Source organism: Oreochromis niloticus, linkage group LG1 (assembly GCF_001858045.2).
Source record: "Oreochromis niloticus isolate F11D_XX linkage group LG1, O_niloticus_UMD_NMBU, whole genome shotgun sequence".
Taxonomy (NCBI): Eukaryota; Metazoa; Chordata; class Actinopteri; order Cichliformes; family Cichlidae; genus Oreochromis; species Oreochromis niloticus.
In genome coordinates, this window is record NC_031965.2 from 23,830,932 (window position 1) to 23,852,816 (window position 21,885).

The 21,885-nt window shown below is 41.2% G+C and overlaps 1 protein-coding gene across 2 annotated transcripts in view; it reads right to left on the bottom strand.

The window, feature by feature from the left end:
• mafa (MAF bZIP transcription factor a) overlaps positions 1–21,365 on the bottom strand; it is a 72,039-nt gene extending 50,674 nt beyond the window's left edge. The window contains exons 1-4 of one of the 2 annotated variants that reach the window (XR_268989.4): positions 19,587–21,365; positions 11,961–12,028; positions 2,113–2,202; positions 442–1,471 (exon numbers count right to left, since the gene is read on the bottom strand). Coding sequence is in view for 1 of the 2 variants with exons in the window: in XM_005467138.4 (XP_005467195.1) it covers positions 12,001–12,028; positions 19,587–20,554 (996 nt within the window). In the remaining variant the exon portion in view is untranslated. Of the gene's footprint in view, positions 1–441; positions 1,472–2,112; positions 2,203–11,960; positions 12,029–19,586 lie in introns of those variants that run through there. The other variant, XM_005467138.4, reaches the window with a different exon arrangement.
• Positions 21,366–21,885: the final 520 nt, after the last annotated feature.

Consider the following 21,885-nt stretch of genomic DNA (forward strand, 5'->3'; position numbering starts at 1 on the left):
ACATAATTTCAGAAATAAGAAATCACAGGGGGAATATTCTATGTCAAAAGTGAATTAAAGCTTCAAATATATTCAGAGAGCAACTAAGAAAATAAGCATAATAAGAAACAAATCTCTTTTTTTATTAGAAAGAAAAATCGAATTCCCGAATGGCTTGTGTCTGGACGGTGATTCTGGGCAGAACACCCAGACTCCCAGAGACAAAAACAAAAGGTGCTATTCTCTGAAAAGTGCTGACTCAACACACTGTGCCCTACAATAGAGAGCTGCTGTGGCGTGACACGGTGTGTCACTGACCCTAAAAGACTGCTGTTTCCATTTATAGACCTTTTCATTTTAGGTCGGATCAATACTGTGAAGCCACGTGTAGGTCAGAAAAAAAATATACCTATTTTTTTTAAATCTTCCTTTAAAAAAATTATAAATTCATGCATTTTTCTTCTTTTCAGTAGCTGGCAGCAGGCAGTGACTGGAAACATGAGGCGAAAAAGAAATGGCTGACATGTGACAAAGGTCCACTGGAAAAACTGTGATACGTTTACATAGTATGCGTCTTTTTAACTACCGGTTAGTGTGACGCCTTACACCAAGCAACTGAGAAATGTGTTACATTGAAGTGTACGTGTGTCCGTGTGTAGAAAAAACCAAAAGAACAAGCTACGTTTGTCAGTATCATATGAGGTTGTTTCACCTCGCAAGTTATTTATTAAATATTTCAACAGGAGCCAATTTCCCGTTAAGTGTCATTACAGTGTTTCTGCACACATGTACGCCTGCAAAGTGCCACAATTAATTGGACTTCATTTCCGGGAGATAATTTCCGACTGTTAGGCAGGCTGTAAAGGCACATCACCGTGCACATAATTACACAGGAAGGCAGAAGCAGCCTGCAGAATTTATCTTCCACCCCAAACATGAGAGGCTGGTGAGTGGGACTCTGCAGCAGCCTTTGAAGAGGCATTTATGTCTGTATACTAACTGTCTCTAAATGAGCTAGCACTGTCATATCACTGAGATGCGGCTTAATTTAGGTTTTAAACTCCTGCAGTCTGTGCTTCTATATTACTAAGTCCCTCAAAATATTTACCAAATGAATGAATTACAAAGATGCTGAATTAAATTACATCACCCTGGTGGATAGATGAAAAAAATAGAACGGTGCAGGAACAAGGAACCAGAATAGCAAACACACTAAACAACACGAATTAACTTTAAATTAACTGTGGACTGGATCTCCAGCTGTCTCATGTAGCTGAAAGCAGAAACCTGTGTCTTGAGTAACTGAGCTTCCCTCTGCCAGAGTTATCGTTTTTCTTGACATTATGCAAGGATCTGTAACACAGAAGCTATTTTTTTCTAGCCGATTCAGATGTGAAATCACTTCTGCACTGCAAATTCATAGTAATTAAGATGTGATGGGAGATGTTTGAGAACAGGTCCAGGGCTTTTGTTGAAGGTCTTTTTTGTTGAACTGCAAAAAAAAACAAAAAAACATTGGTGAACAGAAAAATGTGGACTTAAAGAGGACATTAAATGATTTGTGGAAGCCTATGAGGTGGATTAAGGACTGGTAGGTTGTTAACATGAAAAACATCTAGTTTTTCTCTGTGTATGACTGTGTGTGTGTGTGTGTCTATGAGTGTGCGTGTTTGTGTGTGTGACAGAAGGTTCCGGGGCTGCTGTGTGCAGTACCGGCTGGCAGGGTGGCTGTCAGAATGGCCCTGTTTCCTGTGTCAGCTCTAAAATAGGTCCAAACACAGCAGAGATGCACGACACACTCTGGCTATTTACAGCACGCACACAGTGTGTGCGCAGGATGCTGCCAAGTATATGAAACCAGACTCGCTCTGTATTGTACTGTATCTGTTCAGAGACTAGAAAAAAAATTGTATTCACTTTAAATGCAGTATAATGGTGCAAAGAAATGTTGCACAGAATTTGTCTTGAAATTGGTCTTTAAAATAGTCAGTGTTATGTAAAATAAATTACATCTCATGATAGCGTATGTGCATTACTTAGTGTGTGCATGTCCTTGACCCCTCCATATGTAGGTGTTGTGAGAGTATCGCGTATAGTAGATGCACTGCGTCCCGCTTATGTCACTGCACCCACCTCCTGTTCACTGGAACGTTGCCCTCTGTGCGTCCGTGACAGCACAACCTCCCAAATGATTCAGACATGCTACCAACTTCGAGGCTTGCGCTGCACACACAGGTAAAGAAGATACACAAACATCCAAATGCACAAGAGCACATTTTATAAATCTGTAATCGCCTTTAAAAAAAAAAAAAAAATCCCACATTGATTTTAAATAAAGCACACCAAATTACACCTAATCTAAACTGTTGTTTCTTGGAAAAACCTAGTTCTCTCTTTTGCAGATCACACACTTACAGATGGTTGTGGTTTAAACACCATTTGTGAATAACAGTGTCACATCACTGTTTCACACATGACCCAAATGAGCATCTGAGACCAGCGTACCTGACACATTGTGACACACAAGCCATAACTGCCACTGACCATTTCCCACCACAACTGTTTATGTAAAGTAGCAAAAGGTCTGTAGTCAGTTGTCACATCCTATCATCTACCAAGAAGAGTGTCAACAGTTTGACCACAGTGATTCCCATGTAGCTTGTATGTGAGGAACTTAGTTCATATTTGGAGAACCATCACTAGAATACTGGAACCCTTACTGGCTTCCCAAGAATGCATATTGCTCCTGGTGGCACCCGTTTACTCAAGTCAGATTTGATGCACTTTCACGTTAAACTGTCAACGGAAGTTCCTGTTAAAATGGGCCTGTTTATGTTGTAACTTTCTTAAGAACTAATCATCCAAACTATAAAAGGAAAAAAACACAACAACAAAAAGTAAATTAAAAAAATAACACACGTACACAAATTTCTGATTTCTGTTCTTTGGCTTATTTAAAGTACGTGCACAGTTTGTTTTATTTGCATCTTTTACAACCACACTAGTTTCTCTCCTCTCCTCTGCATGTTGTGTCAATGTATGTGTATGTGTATCTGTTTTTAGTAATGTAGGAATCTTTTCCCACACACAGCAGAACAAAGCACTCAACCCAGGTGAAACACAGTATCAAAAAACAGCTTTTAACCACAACATATTCTAATCTATGTTGGAATATATATTAGTTAATATAAATACATTGTAACTTGACACTGCCCATACCCAGCAGTACATCTGCTAGGTGTGAAGTAGTTACAGTTACTCGTTGCCACTTTTAGATGTTCCAAAGCGCTCTAATCAACTCCCGTGAAAGATATTTAAATGATGCCTCATCTGTATGTTTAATTTTTGCGCTCCACGTTTGCCCACACCATTAGTTTTATCTAATATAGTATATGTAGTTTTACACCGAACCCCCGTAAACAGAGACGGCATCAGGTTTCAGGCCCTGTTTAGTTTCGCTTTGCAAACCCACACTTTCTCTAGAGTATGCTTCACTCTTTCAATCTTACGCTTTTTTTCTCAATCAGAATTTCCATTCAGTTTAAAGAAACAAACGCTTAACGTTTTTCTTCTCCACCGAGGTGCAAAACAAAGAATATGAAATGATAAAAATTACACGCGCATGGACACACACCACAATAAAACAAGAAACAAGGGAAGCTTTTGATCATGGTGCTTGCTTCATGTCTGCATGTGTGAATGTGTGCCTGCATCTTTAAGTGTTTGTGCAGAGGGAAGAGCAGCAAGTGAAATGAGTTGAGCAGAGAGGAGGGAGCCCATATGGCGGTGGTTATCAGTGCGCTGTCGGTTTTCAGTCATCAGGCCCTCTGCATTTGGGTGAAGAAGAGGAGAAGGAGGAGGAGACTTATCTGGAAACCGATAAGGCGGGTCAGGCCTTTCTCAAATTATACGGAAATTATTTTAATTGCTAGTGAGAGCTGCAGAGCTTTGAATTTTATCTCCCTATTACTGTTTGCCCACGAGTGTCTTTCTCACAAACCCACCCCGGATGCCCCCTCCTTCCCCTCTTTTCTCCTGACTCACTTCACCTTATTGTCTATTAAGTTTTCACTAAAAATATCTTTTTATGCACATGCAACTGTCAGCCTCCATCTGGGGCTGCTGAGCAGGGAGTGTGAAGGCTTATTTCTCAGTGTTTTAGGTGTGTGCACCTGCATGGGCTTGGAGCATCTTAATGTACACAGGCCACAGTGTCAGCATTTAACACCCAGGCACCATGTGACCAAGCTCTGAACCGGAAAAGCGAACCCAGAAATCTTTTCCTGGTTGATTTGTGCATGTGTGCGTGCGCAAATGCATGTGTTGTGTGTACTTGTGCTCCATGAACCAGAGAACTCAGGTCAGATGCTTCCAGTGTTGGGCTTAAAGCTGCTTTGAATGGGCCAGGCTGTGCTCATCTTCTGCCTAATCTTCCTACTCTGGTGAGTGTAGGGAGGAGGAGAAAAAATCCATAGTCTTTTCATTCTCCTGTGACCACTGTGCCTGTGACAGAGCAGCCATGGGAATGGAGATGGATACAAGCAGCCCTGCTTCTGACCTCCCTCTACTCCAACACAAGCGTGGAGATAAACAGGGCCGCGAGGATCGCTAACATCTTTCTTTCTCAGGCACACACAGACACATGCGCACACACTCATACAGGCGCAGACATCTCATTAAAGCAATAGTAGGTGAATGTTGCAACAGCAGTGTGCCACTGGGAGAGAGGTCTATTAGGGATACTATCAAGAGACGAGGGAAGGAAATGAGAGTCAGTGTACAGGACTTGTGCGCATCTCATTCTGGTGTGGCATATGTGTGATGTATGTCTAATTTTGACCCGAGGGATCCAGCAAAGGAGCCAGTATTAATACTTATTGGCTGAATCATTATGATAATCTAGTGACTAGAGAGTTAATGCAAGAATTCATAGAGTAAATATCTATTACGCATGTGTGTGTGTGTTCGCATGTGTGTGTGTTAGAGAAGGAGAGAGAAAATGACTTGTCCACATGCAATTCTATATCCATAAGTGAGAAAGACAAGAGAAACTGCTCGAGAGCATACGGCAGGCCATTCATTCTAAATTACTCTTCCCTCCCTGTATCCTGGGGATTTTTGGAGTGATATTCCCCTCCTGCTCCCTCGTTCCCTCGGCTGTCACAACCCGTCACCACAACTATTCCACTTCAGCCACAGAGACAGAGGGTAAGCTTCGTCCCTCTCCATCACCCTCCTTACAAATCTCTCTCACTAATAGCAGTTGTGCCATGCTTGGCTGTAAGTTGCTAATATTCTTTCTTTTAGCCATATGGGTTTGTGTGTGCGTTTGTGTGCCTCTGTGTGTGTGTGTGTTTTTCCATGTGTGTGTGTGTGTGTGTGTGCAGTGTATTATTAGTTTTAGAAGAGAACAGGAAACTAATCATGTTTTAGTTTTTGCTAACAAGAGTCTCATACTCCAGAATGTCAAACTGGAAAGTAAACAGAGAGCCATTCCTTTGGTCATGGCTTGTATCCATAGAGATGCATGTGTCTTATTATGGTTTGTCAGGGGTCATTACTGTAATTCAAGCAGACAGAAGTTTATACTGAGAGAAGTACGCCATAATATTCTCTTTCTGTTTGTGTCTCTCTTTTTTTTTGGTCTTAGCATCTATATGCAGCCGCTTCCGATAATGTCATCCTATACCGTTGTCCGCTTCTTGCAACCAGACACTATCAGCTGTGAACTCATCCCTCTCCTTTAATGATCAGGCCACAGAGAGGAAGAAGGAATAAAAACTAAGAGGAGTGAAGATGTTGTTCAATACAGGGGCTGTGCACGAGGGAGAGGAAAGAGCTTCCTCCGTTCCGCGAAAGACTGAGCAAACTAGGACTGTGGTTCTTTCTTCATTTCAGTTATTTATTTATTTTTTTGCCTCAGCCACAACATTCTTTCCGAAAGGTCTCACACTCGTCCAAGCCAAAATAAAAAGAGAGAAAATGAAAAGAAAAAAGTGACCAACGCGGTGTTTAACTTCACGGTGTAATCTCCTGACACAAGCCTCTTTGACAGTAGTGAGACGCAGAAGTGTGCCACTCTCCCGCCTCCACACTTTAAGGTTCGTTCTCTACGCTGTGTCAGAGGGGCCTCCTCTTTCAGGTCTCTGAGGCCATGCACTCTCCAAGAGTGACACTACCCAAATTCTGTAATTATAAGATGCAAAGAGAATTCCTCAGCCTGGTTAACCAGAACTATGAGAGACGGACAAATATTTACCCCCTCCCCACCCCTTCCCTCTGTTCCTCCTCTTTTAACACGCCCCCACCTCGATAATTTAACAGTAAGAGCAACTCAGCCTTGTAAACACAATAGTTATGTCTGCGCTCACAGAGCCATGAAGCAGACATACAGGCTCCACTAGCCCTGCAGCTACTACTAATACAGCTCTCGTCTCCTCTCCTCTCCTCTCCTCTCCTCTCCTCTCCTCTCCTCTCCTCTCCTCCCTCTCATGTATATATGTTGTCCCTTTATAAAAGCAAAGTTTGCATATCTTTAACAGGGTGCAACTGAAGAGTGCGAAGTAATTATTACAACTTTGTTTTCATCTTCTTCCACCGTACATTCCCACATAATTTATAATCAGTGTAAGCAAAAAGAAGCAGAACCTACTGTTGTTTAAATTAAACACACAATCTTTTAGGTCTCACACACTTTTCTATATTATGTGATTTGGTTCTCCTCTGACCGAACGACAAGTCTGCACTTTCTCAAACATACATAGTTAAAATATGTTATGTCTGTTCTCACCTCCCATAAATGGCCTCTGGTTTAGTTATGGAACTGCATTTAGACTCCCGATGTTTATTTACAAAGTGTTAAATGCTCTAACTGTTTCTTCTATCACAGCACTCCTGTCCCCACATCGCGAATGGGGGAGGTGGGGGCTTTGGAGTCCACGCACACCATATGTTTCTATCGGTTTAGCAAAATTAACTTAACACCCAGTTTTCTTCATGATCTTTTAAACACACCTAATCTTATCAGCTGATGTATTTTTTTTTTGACTATCCAGAGAATATCAGTTTTGTCTAAATTGTCCAAGTTGTCTGACTGTGCATTGTGCAGCCACGTGTGATTTCTCCACGTTTAGGAGTTTCTGTTAAGTGTGCTAAATGTAAAATGCTGCCTAAAAGTTTAGGTGAGTCAAGTTATGACTAACGTACGCCTGCAAAACAACATTAAATTGCACTTGCAACACTGTTTAACACTGCGGTGATTCAGCTGGGGAGCTCTATAAAGCTGAAATTACTAAGTTAGTAAGGTGTCAGGAATCTATCAGCTAATTACAAAAAAATCTGTATGTTTATTAAGGTAAAACCAAATATTGTTTTAATGGCCAAGAGAAACAGCCTTGTGGCTTGTGGCTCCAGAGCACAGACTAAACATCTAATGATGTGTGTGCATTACTAAAACTCCCACCTGATTGCTTGTCTTAACACTTTGTAAACAGTGTGATAATATCTTAGGCCTAATATCTGTCCCTCTGCATGCATTACTGGGATCCTGGACTGATTAAATACCCTAGCATTTTAATTGAAAACAGAAAGTAAAGAAAAGGAACTTTTGGTTGGAATTTTCCTGTTTGACAGCAAGAAACTGAGAGAATTGTGTTGTTCTCGGAGGCTATTTGTGTTTGACATTAGCAGGTACGCACAATGCATTAAGCCAGGAATGTAAGTAATGTGCGCTTAGACATACAGCCCTAACTACACAGCGTCGACAGCATTGTTTAATGCGCAGCAATAACTCTGTTAGCCTGCTGCTTCTCATTGCTTCTCTTTCTCTCCTCCTCTTTGTCACTCTGTGTGTACATTTCTTAAATGGTGCACTATAGGGTGAAAGAGGAGAGATGAGAGAAGACACTGGAAGTCTCTTCAGAGCTATTAGCTTTGTACCATTCTGTCTCCCCCCTAGCCCTGTTGAAGCAAGATACTAAAAATATTACAGGAACATTTGATATGATGCAGTGCTACTGGACAACTTTTATTCTTGCCTTAAAAAATATGTTGCCGTGTTGTGATTCAAGAGGGGAGCTGAACTCTATCAGTGTAAATGCAGACTTGGCCTCCACAGAGGACCCGCACCCTGGGTGAATGACTGCAAGAGCTGCTATATGGCAGGATGAAGTGTGTTCATTTCCTTATTTATTGACTCACTTGCTTTTCTCTGAGTGTTTGAAATTAATAACAGCCAGCAGAAATCAGACAGAGGGATGAAAATCAGCACTTTCCCTGCAGTGAAGCCATTCATCAAGCTAACGAGGGGGAGAATAGAAGTGGAGAGGGGGGGAGGGAGAGTAGTGACGTTTGGAGAGGGAACAGAAAGCGGGAGGGAAGCAGGTGCAGTGTGAGGTGAAGGGAGGGAGGGAGGGAAAGTGACGCTGGGAACAGAGGGGAGGGGAAGGAAGCTAAGTTTGTTTGGGAGGAGAGTCATTTGGAGGATAGCGGGGCAGACAGAAGAGGAGGAGCTGTGTGGCACTCTATAAAGAGGAGTAGCGATAGAAAGAAGGACAAGTTTGACATTGGAATATAAATAGAGAGGGAAGAGAGAAACAGAACGCAGGCAGGATTTCCACAGAGATCAAGTCAAGAACCACCAAGTCATAACTTGAATCTGATGATGATGTGTTGATATATTTTAAAGTCCATGCCACTGCTAGTTGATAAAGAGCGGAGCTGCTGGCTTTATGGAGCTTTATAACAGCTCTTACTCAGTGTCTGGGTTCTTCAGGCCTCTGCAAGAGGCATCGAGAACCTAACAAAACAACACAGCAATGATATTTCTCATAACACTTTTAACAGTGTAGAATAAGAAATATACTAAACAGAACTCTTTTTCAGCGTCCCCAACTTTCATATTTTATCTCGCTTCCTTTCACTGATGGGTGATGATGGGCCCGCCCTCACTTTAAAGGCTTCACCTTGTGATGGCTTTGGTCCCACGCTGCTCTGCCTCCCTACAGTCCACTAGAGACTCAACAGTATCTCACACCCAGAGTAGGGCTGACTAAGCACTTACCACTGAGTCTCTCTTCTCAGAGTGAGAAAGGAGCGCCATGCTGAGAACTCTGCCACAGGAAAATAATTAGCAAAGTGGAGCTCTGCCCAAACACACGAGGCTAAATCTAGTAGCACTTCACAGTCAAATGAAACTATAAATCTCAATTCTTTTCCTTCTGTTTTTGCTTATTTGTTTGCCCCCTAACACCCACCCCCACACACACATATTTTTCTTAGGATACATAATTTTCACGAGTAAAATCTTTGTTTCATGATAACTTTTTATAGCATGAATTTAATCAGTGGTACTAAAACTTAGTTCAATCTCATACAGTCTTGTAATGAAAACGCATCTATTGGAAGCTGCACATTGCTTTGCACTCGTTCTTCATGAAGCATCTGAGTCACTTCAAGCTGATAAATTTGTGATAGGTGGCTTGTGATGACGCAAACTGTGTCCATCTCACTGTACATGGATGTATGTATTTTTAACTTTAAAGTTAGACCACAGTGTCTTTGGTCATCAAGGCTAAATATAGTCACCTCCTCCTGAACAGTCTCCAGTTTCTCACTCCTTTCCGAGAGGCAGGTGGAGCAGAGGAGGAGGGGGGGAAGGTGGGGTAGCACCCAGTCTTGAATAAATCATCCCACAACTTTTGACCCATATGGAGGAGGTTGTTTTTATACTTCACACTGCCCCCCTTTCTCTCTATGGCCTCTGCACCCCTCTGTCCCATTCATTTTCTCCCCCACATGACAGGTTAATCTGGATCGATTTCATCTGCCCTCAACGACTGAGACCAACATCCTGGCACCCAGAAATAGAGCACGCTGTGACGGATTCGCCTCCCACTAACCATTACCGTTAACAAGCAACTCTAAGAAGGGATGGGCAAGAGAAGATGTTTTGGGAAGTTTAAAAACATCATAATTTGCTGCACAGAGGAAAAACACCGATGTGAAGAAACGAAAGACACTTGTTAAGATGGGAAATTGAACAGTGCGATGAGCTGTGGTATGTGGGTGATGCTGCTTCAGTAGGTTTCACCCAAACCACCTTGTCATACAATGGTCACATGACTGTATGCTGTATCTTTATGTGAGCACAAACACTCTCACACACACACACACTCAGACCTTTTTCCCCCAATCTATATTTGCACTCCACTTTCTCACAGCCTCTTACACTGCATATACACACACCTGGCATTTTATCTTTGTCAGCATATTCTGGGTCCTTCAGCTCCCTACTGGGCTCTGAACTCCAGTGTCTCTTTGCATGGCAATCCCCTGAGCTGTGCCTACCTTTACAACACACAGGAAAAACACACTGGCAGGTAGTTTTATACCAATGTTAACCTCTATTTACAGTATCCTCATACCAGCTCTGCATCTCGTGGCGTAAATACATTTGTGCCTGCGAAAATCTTTTTCTTCTAGGATTAGTTAGGTAGAGGCGCAGTGACATAGTGTCCTGGTGGCAGTCCAGGCTCGAGTCAGGACACTGTTTCCCCAGGCAAGGACACCAAGACCTGGCTCTCCGTCTCCATCACTCAGCTTGTCCTCCTGGAGCTACGTGGCCAGACTGCTCATCACCCCAACCCCCCCACCCCGTTCTTCATATGCATGGATTTGCATAAAACAAAGACATGGCTCTGCCTGGAATGTCTGCCATGGTTGAAACTGCTAAGAACGGGATGGACCAGACCACACCGCACGCAGCACCTCTAAGTTCAGCTGGCAGGTTGTCAGAGCACAACATCAGCACAGCGCATGGCAGGAGAACCGAGATTTACGAGGCCGCGTAAGATAGACACCCTCATGGTTTTCCACTTTAATTCGTTTAACATCCGTTCCCATGGCATTGTTTATATTCGACACCCCTTAGCAGTGAGCAGAGGGCACCTAATTCACAGTGATGACGTGGGAGGAGAATCAGAGCACTTAAAACACTTCATCTAAAGATGATTTGTCCTTGTCTTCCCTGATGGCTTTTGTCCTGCTTCCCCTCCTGAAGTTAAGTGGATCTGGCGAAAGGCCAGCTACTGATCCCGCTCCCCACTTAGAGACAATCAAGTAAATAACAGCACATACAAATACATGTACAGAAGCACACACACACAGTATATTCTGCTTTACGTTGGTGGAAAAAGTTAGAATGCAAACGCTCTTTCATTCTTATGTGTCATGATGAAGCACATTGCAGTTGTTTGCTTTGGAACAATCAGTGAAACCATTACAGGAACATTTGGGTTTGCAATATACATTCTCCCAGGTTGCCCTTTGTCTCTGCAAATTGATATCAAGACTCGAATCTTATTCTTCAGTCTTTGTCACTGGTGCAAAACACGAACATATAATTTGCATTTGAATGAGTGGCTCTAATCTGCTGGTTGTCCTGATCGGGGATGAGGGATGTTGCCCTAGACTCAAAACTTCATGTGTCGTGTCATTTTTCTTCTCCAAGGATTAAAATAAGGTATGATAATGGATTTGATATCAAGGAACGTTATTGCATCAGGGAGATAGATGTGGTAGAGAGATATTGCCAACATTAAGAAGGTGTGTGCTCTTTAGCATATACAATGCATTATGTATCCATTATAAAAAGCTTACAGACATGCATTATGTTTTAAAACATTCAGTAGCATATGTGGTGACTATTTTCTCTATTTAACATGACTGCCTGATATTAATGAATAGTTAATATGGATTTAATTGTGTAGCGCTATAAATGAAAAATGCATACCATGAATAATACTTGTATACTATAGCATAACACAGCTATGTTTGGTATTATGTGCACAGCTGTGGTATTTTTCTAAAGAAGGAATATTTTGTAAACTCAACAAATCTGATATCGCTCATTGTTATTAAGCAGAAAATTAAAAAAAAAAAAGAAAAATATTTTGAAAAGGCCAAAGATATCAGACATTTACCTCAAGAATCCTCAAGGGCACGGAGGGATGGTGCTTGAAATCACAGATGGAGAAATTTTCTTGATGACCTGAAGAAGCAGAAAAGATTGGACAAACAGATCAGATAAATTAATATCAGCGTAAATATGCTTGGTGTCACATTTTCACCCTCTTCCCTCCTGTCTGCGTCAGACACGCATATACACAAGAAGGCCCACACAAACAATCACAAAGAAACAAGCAGACTCATTCTGAGCAAGATTCACTCTCACCTTGTCTCTTTGGTGAAATACACTACATGTATCATAGTAGATGTTTGATGCTGGGGAATTGTAAAAATTTACATGCAAATAGATTCTACAGGCGGAACACCATGCATCAAAACACCGTAAGCACAAGAGACAAAACTAAAGTATCTAAGCGTACGGCGTGCCGTCACACAGACAAGGCAAAATAGATTCTTTTTTGTAGAGGCATTTATTTCTGTTCATCTCATTCAGTTGAATAATTAATTGTTCTAACAGGGGAGGAATCGTGGCAAATAAAAAAGAGAGGGATAAAGTCCTGTTTCCCTGCTACCTTGTGACTTAAACTTTCAGAAGTACCCTGGCAAAACATACAAAAGTGAGCATGTTGCTTTAGGCAGGTCCAAATACAGTTCATATCCCCTATAAATGTTGCTGCACAAGTAAAAACATTAGCTTAGCTCTTAGCTCCCTGTGCAGATTCCAAGCAAGGTTTAAAGTTCCTGGAAAATAACAGCGGTGGAAGTAATTTGCCTGTACGCTACTGTGAGGGAAATTTTAAATCACTGGATTTTCAAATAAATGCCACATAGAACCGACACAAAAGCAGCGAGGCAGCTGTTGTGATGACAGATGTTGAGAAAAAACCAAAAAAACCCAAAAGGCTCCTAATGGTGCTAAACTGTTATCAGCAGCCAATCAGCTGACAAATCATATCACCTGTTAGATACAGCAGGATGTCTTAGGTTTGCTTTATTTCACCTGTCATTCAAGGTGAAAGTACTTAAAGTCTAAAAATATATATGCTGAGATATTACTTGGACTTACCTAAACAACAAAATTGCACTTACATCTATGCTCCATGTGTATCGCTCTGCATGCAGCTCCCCATTTCATACTGATCTGCTTTAAAAGTTACACCTGAGGAACCAAAGGAATGGACTTAAATGTTTAGAAAACAATAACATTTGTGGAGCGCAGAGGGATTTCACTCATGTAACTAGATTTTTAGTGGGAGAAATTTCACAAACATATGCCCGTTTGAAAGACTGTTTGCCTCACTTTTTCTTTTACTCTGTTAGCGCTTTAGCACTGCTGCATTTATTTAAGTCACAGGCTCTTGGTTTGGGTCCATTTACAGACATATAAAATTACCCCAGCAAATCCCTACCACCTCATTACCAACATAACCTGCAGCCAGTCTTTCAAGGACGACTCTCTAATGACACCACATGTATCAGCTTAATGTCTATTTGAAGCAAGCTTTCTGCCACAAAAGGAAGTAAGAAATGTACAGACATCATAGACAGCAAAGCGTAAAGTGTAAGTATTGATGCCTGGCATTTATTTATTCCCAGTGAACTGCACTATTGCACCATTCCTCTCTTATACGATTGTACTATTCCTCTCTTCTACACTATGAAGTGAGAATAATGTTCCTTTTTTTGTTTCTGTACTTAGACAGACCATTCACAGATGTGGCTGCCACCTGGTTGTGTTGAGACACCTGACTGCTGCTGCTGCTGCTGCTGCACATCCTCTCTCCCATCTTCTGTCGACAGTGGTGTTTATCCACAACCAAACTCATTTAGAACATTTTCTAACTGTTAACAAAAAGCAATATAACTGTGGCCCTGAGATGTCCTCTGAACATGTTTAGGAATATGAGAGATGCTCGGAGATGCTTCAGCTCTAAAAATGTGCAAAAATGAAAATAATAAAAATGAAAAACAGAGGCAAATTTCATGCAAAGGTAGGATGAACAAATGTGAAAATTCAAAGAACAAAAAAGAAACACAGATCTTATTCCATTTATTTTGGATTCATCATCACACTAAGACAGATTAGAAAAATATGTTTTAAAAAAAAAACACAGTTGAAACTTGGCACTTTTGATATCTTGTAAGTCTTTATTAACCCCAGTTGTGTAAAATGTGACAGAAAGCCACAACTTAACACACCCACTCTGAGTCAGTTGATATTTAAGACAGGAACAATGAATTTACCCCAAGTACGACTGGCTGCTTTGTTTTGCAACACCCACAATAAAAGGCTTGAATGAAGTGGGTGTGAGAACAAGATTGAATGTTCACCATGTGCCACAAATATTACCAGACTCAGAGTGACTCGGAGGCAGCTCGGCTAAGTGGGGTTAAGTAAATAAATAAATAAATAAATAAATAAATACCTGAAAATAATCAGAATGAATGGCAGCGAGAAAATAAACCTGGCCAGCTTAAGCCAAGTGCCACTGCCCTTCACAGCATATTTAATATACAGTTGTCCTGCACCCTGTATTTAAAAGCCTTTTGTGTGTGTGCTATTATAATATAGCATTATTATATAATTTTTTCACAGTCAAAGATATATTATTTGTCTTCTTGCAATTCAAAAAAAAGTAAAGATATGAGTGAAATACAGGATGTTGATAATTAAAAAATATATAGCAGGGAGTAGTGCTGAATTTACTGGATACTATGCCATGCTGGATGTGTGTGTACATCTCATTCATTGGGTTCTGGGCAGAGGAAATGAGCATGAGTTCCCTAGGGCAGGGATTACTCTAATGACTTTGAGAGCAGCCTTGTGCGCTGTAACTTTTGACCTCTGCTCATCCTCTTTGACAAAAAACAAAACAAGAGAAATACACATGCATGCACACACACGGATTCGTGCATCTACACCTACAAACACATACACGACATACCGTGCGAAACAGCAAGACAAAAAGATTTGCTCCAATTGTTCCTCTGGCACTTTCTAAAGCCTGTAAGAATTCAAACCCCCAACCGGCTCTTATTTTTGGTTCTGTCAACTGGCGTACTGGTACTTAACTGAACATTGTGCTGCATCTTATGCTGTCAACCTGCATAGCGCCAGCGTTCCACATGAGTGCCTCGCTGGAAGATCGATCATTTTATCACTTACATAACCGCTGCGTACGGGCACCACAGATATAAGAGGAAACATCTTTTTACAAATTAGATCTGTCTTCGCAAAAAATGCCATTTAGCTCGGGGACTCGAGTGTTTGAGTCACACACAGAGAGAAGCACAACTAACGCTATGCTCTGAAACAAAAGACTGGAGCAAATCTATTCTTTTGTTTTCGTATTGTAAGTTGGTGAGTGTGTTTTCATGTCTAGTATGCGTGCGGTGACTGTGTTTTAGTGGATGGACATTAGAGGTCTAAATGATCTGTTCCAATGAGGAAACAGTCAAACTAAATAAGTTTAAGAGTCTTATAAAGAAGCCCTGAGCAAAAAAACAAATGTTCATTTTTTACATGCCACTCAAAACACATCAAAAAAAACCACTGCACTGAAAGCATGGTTTAAAGAGAGGCAGAAAAGAAGAGACTCTTAAGTAAAGAGGAAATTATTTCCTCTTTGAAATGGCAAATACAAAAACATGTCTTTTAAATGAGGGGAAAAGCAAATGATCATCCTCTCTAAAGTCATTTCATACATTGTTGTGGTTAATGTGACATATCAGACTATAACAGTACTACTGCTTTAGATGTAATTAGATAAATTGAAGAAGAAGGAGAACGGCTTGGCTGTAAATTGCATGGTGTGTACATGCTAAGACCCAACACTGGCACAGCTGCACAGAGCTACACTCACGATTTATCATCTTTACATCGCAGGAGCCACTGGCCCACACCACTATTAATCATCAGCAAAATCATTTAATTCAGCCCAAGCCTGACTATTGTCTCAGCTTCTCCCCTCACTCTGGGCAAATCAGCCACCACAGCAGCAGTGCACACCTCAGATCTTGGGTTAAAACTGTCTTTCTCCCTCTCCCTCTCCCTCTCTCTCCTTTTTGATGAGCTGTGTAGCACATCATCATTGGCAGATGGCGCAGAAGCTTGCTTTTTTGCAAATTTAACAAGTATGAAATTTATAATGGCAAAGACTCCGAACAGTTGAGCACTTACTGCTTTAACACACTGACAGTGCGGTTCATTTTTATAAAAGGCGTTCTTTGTCTGTATCCGTTGGACACTGATAATCTGTGGCTAAACTGCAAAACAGAAGACAAATCCAGATTGAATCTTTCTTCAGAAACTGTAGCGTTTCCTCAAAGTGTATTTTGACACGTTGGTCTTCCTGTTTCAACAAACAAATTGTTCCGGATGCCCACAAGCCTATTCCTTGTGAACTCAGCAAAGAACTTTTCCTCTTGTCTTTCTGGAAAGTGGCAAGTTTAGTTCGTGTCCAAGTGTAGTCCAAAAGTTATGTTAAAAAGAATTCAGCGTATGATGTAAAAACACCAAATGAAATGCAAGATTGGGTACAGCAGAGCGGAGACTCTTCTGTTAACCACAGTGGCTGACATAAATTGGCACCTTCTCCAGCGCCCCCTCACATGCCTGACATGGCTGTGCCCTCGGTGCACCCCGTCTCCCACAGCATGTCTGCTTCAGGCCAACGTCCAGACCCACTGACAAGCAGGATAGAGCTGGATAAAACTGAGAAATCCAAACGATGACATGCTAATGACTGTAAGTGCAGAGTGTCCGAGAAACACGGTAAGCGGGCACAACAGATAAGTAAGCAAAGAATGTGTAAAAAAGGGTAAGTGAAGGGTACAAATATGGAGCATGCATCATGCACAGCCACAAGAAACTCACAGCGTTGTCATTATTACATACTGCCACTCAAGGAAACACACACACACTTTCAGATTTACACCTAAGTCCAAATACACGCCTGCATACTCCCACATGAAGCAGCACTTAAGACAAGCACACACATATGCACAAATAGAAATGCTCACACATGACCAGACAGTTCACAATAACATTAACAGGATTTATCAGACATAAAATCAAACTGGACTTCTGCAAATAAAAATTAGGATGAAATTCATGGACTGAGATGCAAACACAATATTTCTAACACATAATTATTTGATTATAACGATAGAATCACGTTGGAGTTTAAATGAAAAATGTCAGCAGGTAAGGTCTGTTTCTCCCTTTTAGGATCATCATCATAGGAAATAATAAATACGTATATTTGTATTTGGTGTTAATTCATGGATTGTGAAGAAACATGCGTCTCTATCATTCAACAGACTGGCAAAGCAGAAATGTTTAATTAGCTGCATGCCACTGTGATTTATTGTTATTATTATTAGGCTTCATTAAGTGATTGCAACAATGAACTTGCATCTCTACATTTTACATTTTTTTTACACTGCCAGCCTGAATTGCTTTCCTTAAATGTTCAACTCATTCCTGTTTCTGATTCTTCCAAAATGGTCTAAGAAGCTCTTACTAAATTAATTCTGGCAGAAACACCTTAAAAAGAGGGTAACAAGACCCCTACAAGCAGTGTTAAAATGTGGGGCAGTAATATGGAGATGACATGTTTTCTAGTTTCATTTCTGTGTGTTTCACTCACAAACAACAACGAGTCTCAGGACAACTCAAAAGAAAAGTGAGAAACTTATTGAAGACAATTACATACATTTATTGCATATCATTTAATTGTATGAAATGAGAAACGAGCACATATGAACATCACATATGGTTAGTGAATGAAATAATTTTGCACAGCAAAATATATATATATAAGTATATATATACTATATGTAAGATGAAAGATTAATTAACATATTTTCAAAATTTATTGGCGAATGGTACTCCCCCCTTTTATACATGCAGGGTGACACTCCCTGACGATCTAATAATGTCCGGACATTATAGATTAGAAAAATTACTTATTGCTTTGCAAATTTTTAGGTTTATTTAAGAGAAAACAACAGTATACCCTGAACTGATGCTAATATCTCCAAATGGTACGACTAGGTCGTAAACGAATGTCAGATCTATCTTCTTGGGAGATGGAAAGCTAATTTTCCCTTAACTTCCACATGACATTTTTTAGTGCATTTCTGTTCAGAATAAGTCAGTTCAATCAAGAAACACATTTTCAAAAGCACAGTAATTTACTAAGACTCCGGTTGTGAGAATTATCTTCTCCAAATATACTTTTTTTAAATATAGTTATTTAAAATATAATAATAAAATGTGTGGCGGACACCAGATCTCTCACACTTCGGTTTATAGCACATGCTGCAAAAGCGCTGTTTTATGCACTGCACAATACTGCTCACTGTATAAATTGGAGCCGAGCCAATTTCTCTTAATCAGTGTGAAAAATAGTTTTGGGCAGCAATCTTAATATTAATTATCCTAGAAACTATATGACATAAGCTGTAGCACATGATATCTTTTGCATCATAGATTATAAAACTTTTTCTTTAAATTACGCTTTAAAAATTATTCAGATGATGACAAATGCACAATGGAATATATTTAAATAACAACATAGGCTTAGCAACAGACTAAACTTCCAGGAAATTGACTGGTAATTTCCTTCATAGTGAAGTCTTTTCTTTTTCCCCTCGCACCAGGGTCCCCGCCGACAAACTTCCACCAGGAATGCCAGCGCATTCACTGCAGTCTTATGACAGCCGATGGTGGTGCACTTCAACACAGCTGAAATGCACCACTACAGGGGGTGGGAAGTCCTGTCACTTTTTTGTCTCTGTCCCAAAAAAGTGAGGAGGCCTAAATGAAGTATGAGTGCCATGCTGGAGTCATCCGACAAAAAAGGACATCTTCAAGCACAGAAAGAAAAACCATACATGTCCAGCATGCAGGGCAGTTCAATAACACATCTCTTTAAAACAATGAAGAGTTTGTAATGGATACAGTCTTTTGTTGCTCCACACAATAACAAGCAAACGCATGAGATGAGGTGGCGTCAAACGGCAGGCTCGCAATCCTCCAAGTTTGGCAGACAAAAAAATAAAAAATAAAAAATAAAAAAGGAGAAAGAAAGAAAAAAAAAAGGAAAAACATACTGTCGATGGATGCACTTTTGATAAGAATCTGTACACTGAATCAAAAGTAAAATGATGAAAAAGGGCCAAGTTGATGAACTTCAAAGGAGTATACTTAGTGCTTGCATGCACACTTGGTATACTGCGGCATAAAGTTGGATCAACTTTCAAATATCAAACACTGCAAATCTAATGAACAGAGATGAAAAAAAAAATCTTGACAGACAAACTATGTGTAATATACAGAGTATGATAGCAAAAAGTAGAAAGTTTTCTCAATACGCCTCTTCTAGATTAAAAAAAAATGCGGATAACAAAGCCCTCCAAATATACAGCAGTGGTAGAATGGAGGGAACTTGTTTTCAAAAAAATAAATTTAATAAAAAAAAATCAAAAAGTTGATAAATTAGTTCTTGATCTAGGCATATAGTGGGATTTGCGTCAAGTAAATAATAAAAAAAAAGTTTCAGAATGAAAACTTTTTACGCGGGGTGAGTTATTCATCTGATATAGTTTTATTTCGCGATAATGTCGAAACTCACATGAAAAACTCCGGAGATGAAGGGTTGTTGTCACTGCTGGATCCATTTTCTCTGAAGCCGTTGCTGATGAGCTTCTCATACTTTTCTTTGTACGCGTCCCTCTCCCGGACCAGCCTGGAGATCTCTTGCTTTAGGTGCTCGACCTGCTGCATGAGTTGTGTCTTCTCTCCCTCCAGGACGTGCCGCTGCTGAACCCGCTTGAACCGGCAGGACTGAGCGTAGCCTCTGTTCTTTAGGGTCCTCCTCTTCTGTTTCAATCTGATCACCTCTTCTTTGCTGACCCCCCGTAGCTGCCGGTTGAGCTCCCGCACTGACATGGTCACCAGCTGCTCGTCTGTGAACCGCTCCTCCAAGCGCATGTGTGGGTGATTTGTCCCAGAAGTGCCGTTGGACTGGACGCCCGGTGCCTGGTGGTGGCTGCTGCTGTGGTGGTGATGGTGGTGGTGGTGGTGTTGCGCTCCGTTCTGAGCGGCTGCCGCAGCAATTACTGCCGACACCACCGCCGCGGCGGACCCCATCTCTTCCCCGGCCATGGTGCTTCCTGCTCCGGCTGCGCCAGCAAACTGCTGGCCCCTGGCATAGCCATCGAAAGACTGGAGCTGGTGACTGCTGTTGATCAGCGCCTCGACCGCGTCTTCGGGGCTGAAGCCCAGCGCCTCTGGATTCAGCTGCTGTTGATAACCGGACATCCAGTAGAAATCCTCAATGTGTGTCTTCTGCTCACTCCCCGAGCCCGGACTGGGCGCCGAGAAGCTTGGGGAAGGGGGCACCGAGCTGCAAGGCGTGCTCATCGGGGTGGAAGACAAGGATCCCCCGGCGATAAGGCGACTGCACTGGCTGATGTTGCGATCGGGCTCCACCGGCTCCTTTTTCACTTCAAACTTCATCAGATCGAAGTCATTAACATATTCCATGGCCAGGGGACTGGTGGGCAGGTCGGAGTTGCTCATTGCCAGCTCTGATGCCATCCTCTTGCTGCTGACAGTCCTCCAAATGGGGTGAAGAGCAGCTGTCAAACTGGGTTGGTTGGGAAGAACGTGAGCCAGTTTGATTTTTACGCGTTTGTCTTGAAACTGAAAAAAAAAATTAGGTTTTCAGCGTCCTTTTTGCAGCCGCGGACTTGCAGGCTTGTGAGAGTAGAGTTTCTTTGCAGAGTCTATTGCACTGACACACCAGTGCCGCGCGTACGAGTAGCGGAGTCCTTTTTCAGCATGTGAAATTCGGCGGTTTTGGATTTCAAACATTTAACACTTTACGGTGTCTTCATGAATACATTGCGCACGCGGAGAGGGAAACACACCGAAAGTCAGGGAGTAAAAGCTCACTTGCACGTTCTAAGCTGCTGTCTGGTGGGGCGATTTTTTAGTGGGATCACACAGCAGATGAGTTTAAGCATTGTAGCCGCTCTGACGTCAGGCTGGAAATGGGAAATTGACTCGGACGACGAGCCAATAGGGTCGCACACTCTAACAGCTAATTAACATATTAGTAGCCTAGAGAAACAAAACTTTTATCTACCGTCAATGGACACCAGCTGAGTGTCAGTCGGGGCATAGATCCCTTTGTTCTTATTATCGTAATTTCGATTTCAATTTTTTTATTTATTTGTTTATATATTTATTTTTTCGAAGTATGAGTTGTAAGTGGAACGAAGCAGAGCATGCATGCTCTAAATTAATTACAAAACGGAGTTGTAATGCTTGACATATAGAAAAAAAAGAGAGAAAGCAATCATAAAACAGACCTTACGTAGTTCGTGTAATCCTATAGCGTACACTGGTTATACATTTTAAGACAAAAGTCTTAATCTTGCGAACATTACCTGAAAAAAACCCCCGTCCACTTCCTAATGGCAATGTCTGATATTTGTCTGAATGTACAGCGCAATTAAAATCTAGAAACTATGTTTTACCAACTAAATATAAAACAAAAGTGGCATGTAAAAGAAGCTGCGCGGTAACTTGACAAAAAAAGGGAAAAAAATATGAAAGGCGGATTGAAGAGGTTGTCATGTTTTCGCACACCATTATAAAACTCAACACTGCCACCTTTTGGGCATGCTAGTGAAAGGGATTCCCCTCCCCATCCAGTCCACACAATTTTCGAAGAGTTGAAAGTTTAATGAAACGTATGCTGTTTGCAAAACACAAACACATATACACGGTCCGAGTGTCGTTGTTTTCTTCATTTCAGTAGGGAAAAGACATAGTACCCCAATTAAATTTCAAACAACTTACATAACAAAGTCAATTTTGTATTTTATGGAAGTAGTCATATCAGAGGAAGTGGATGCGGGTGA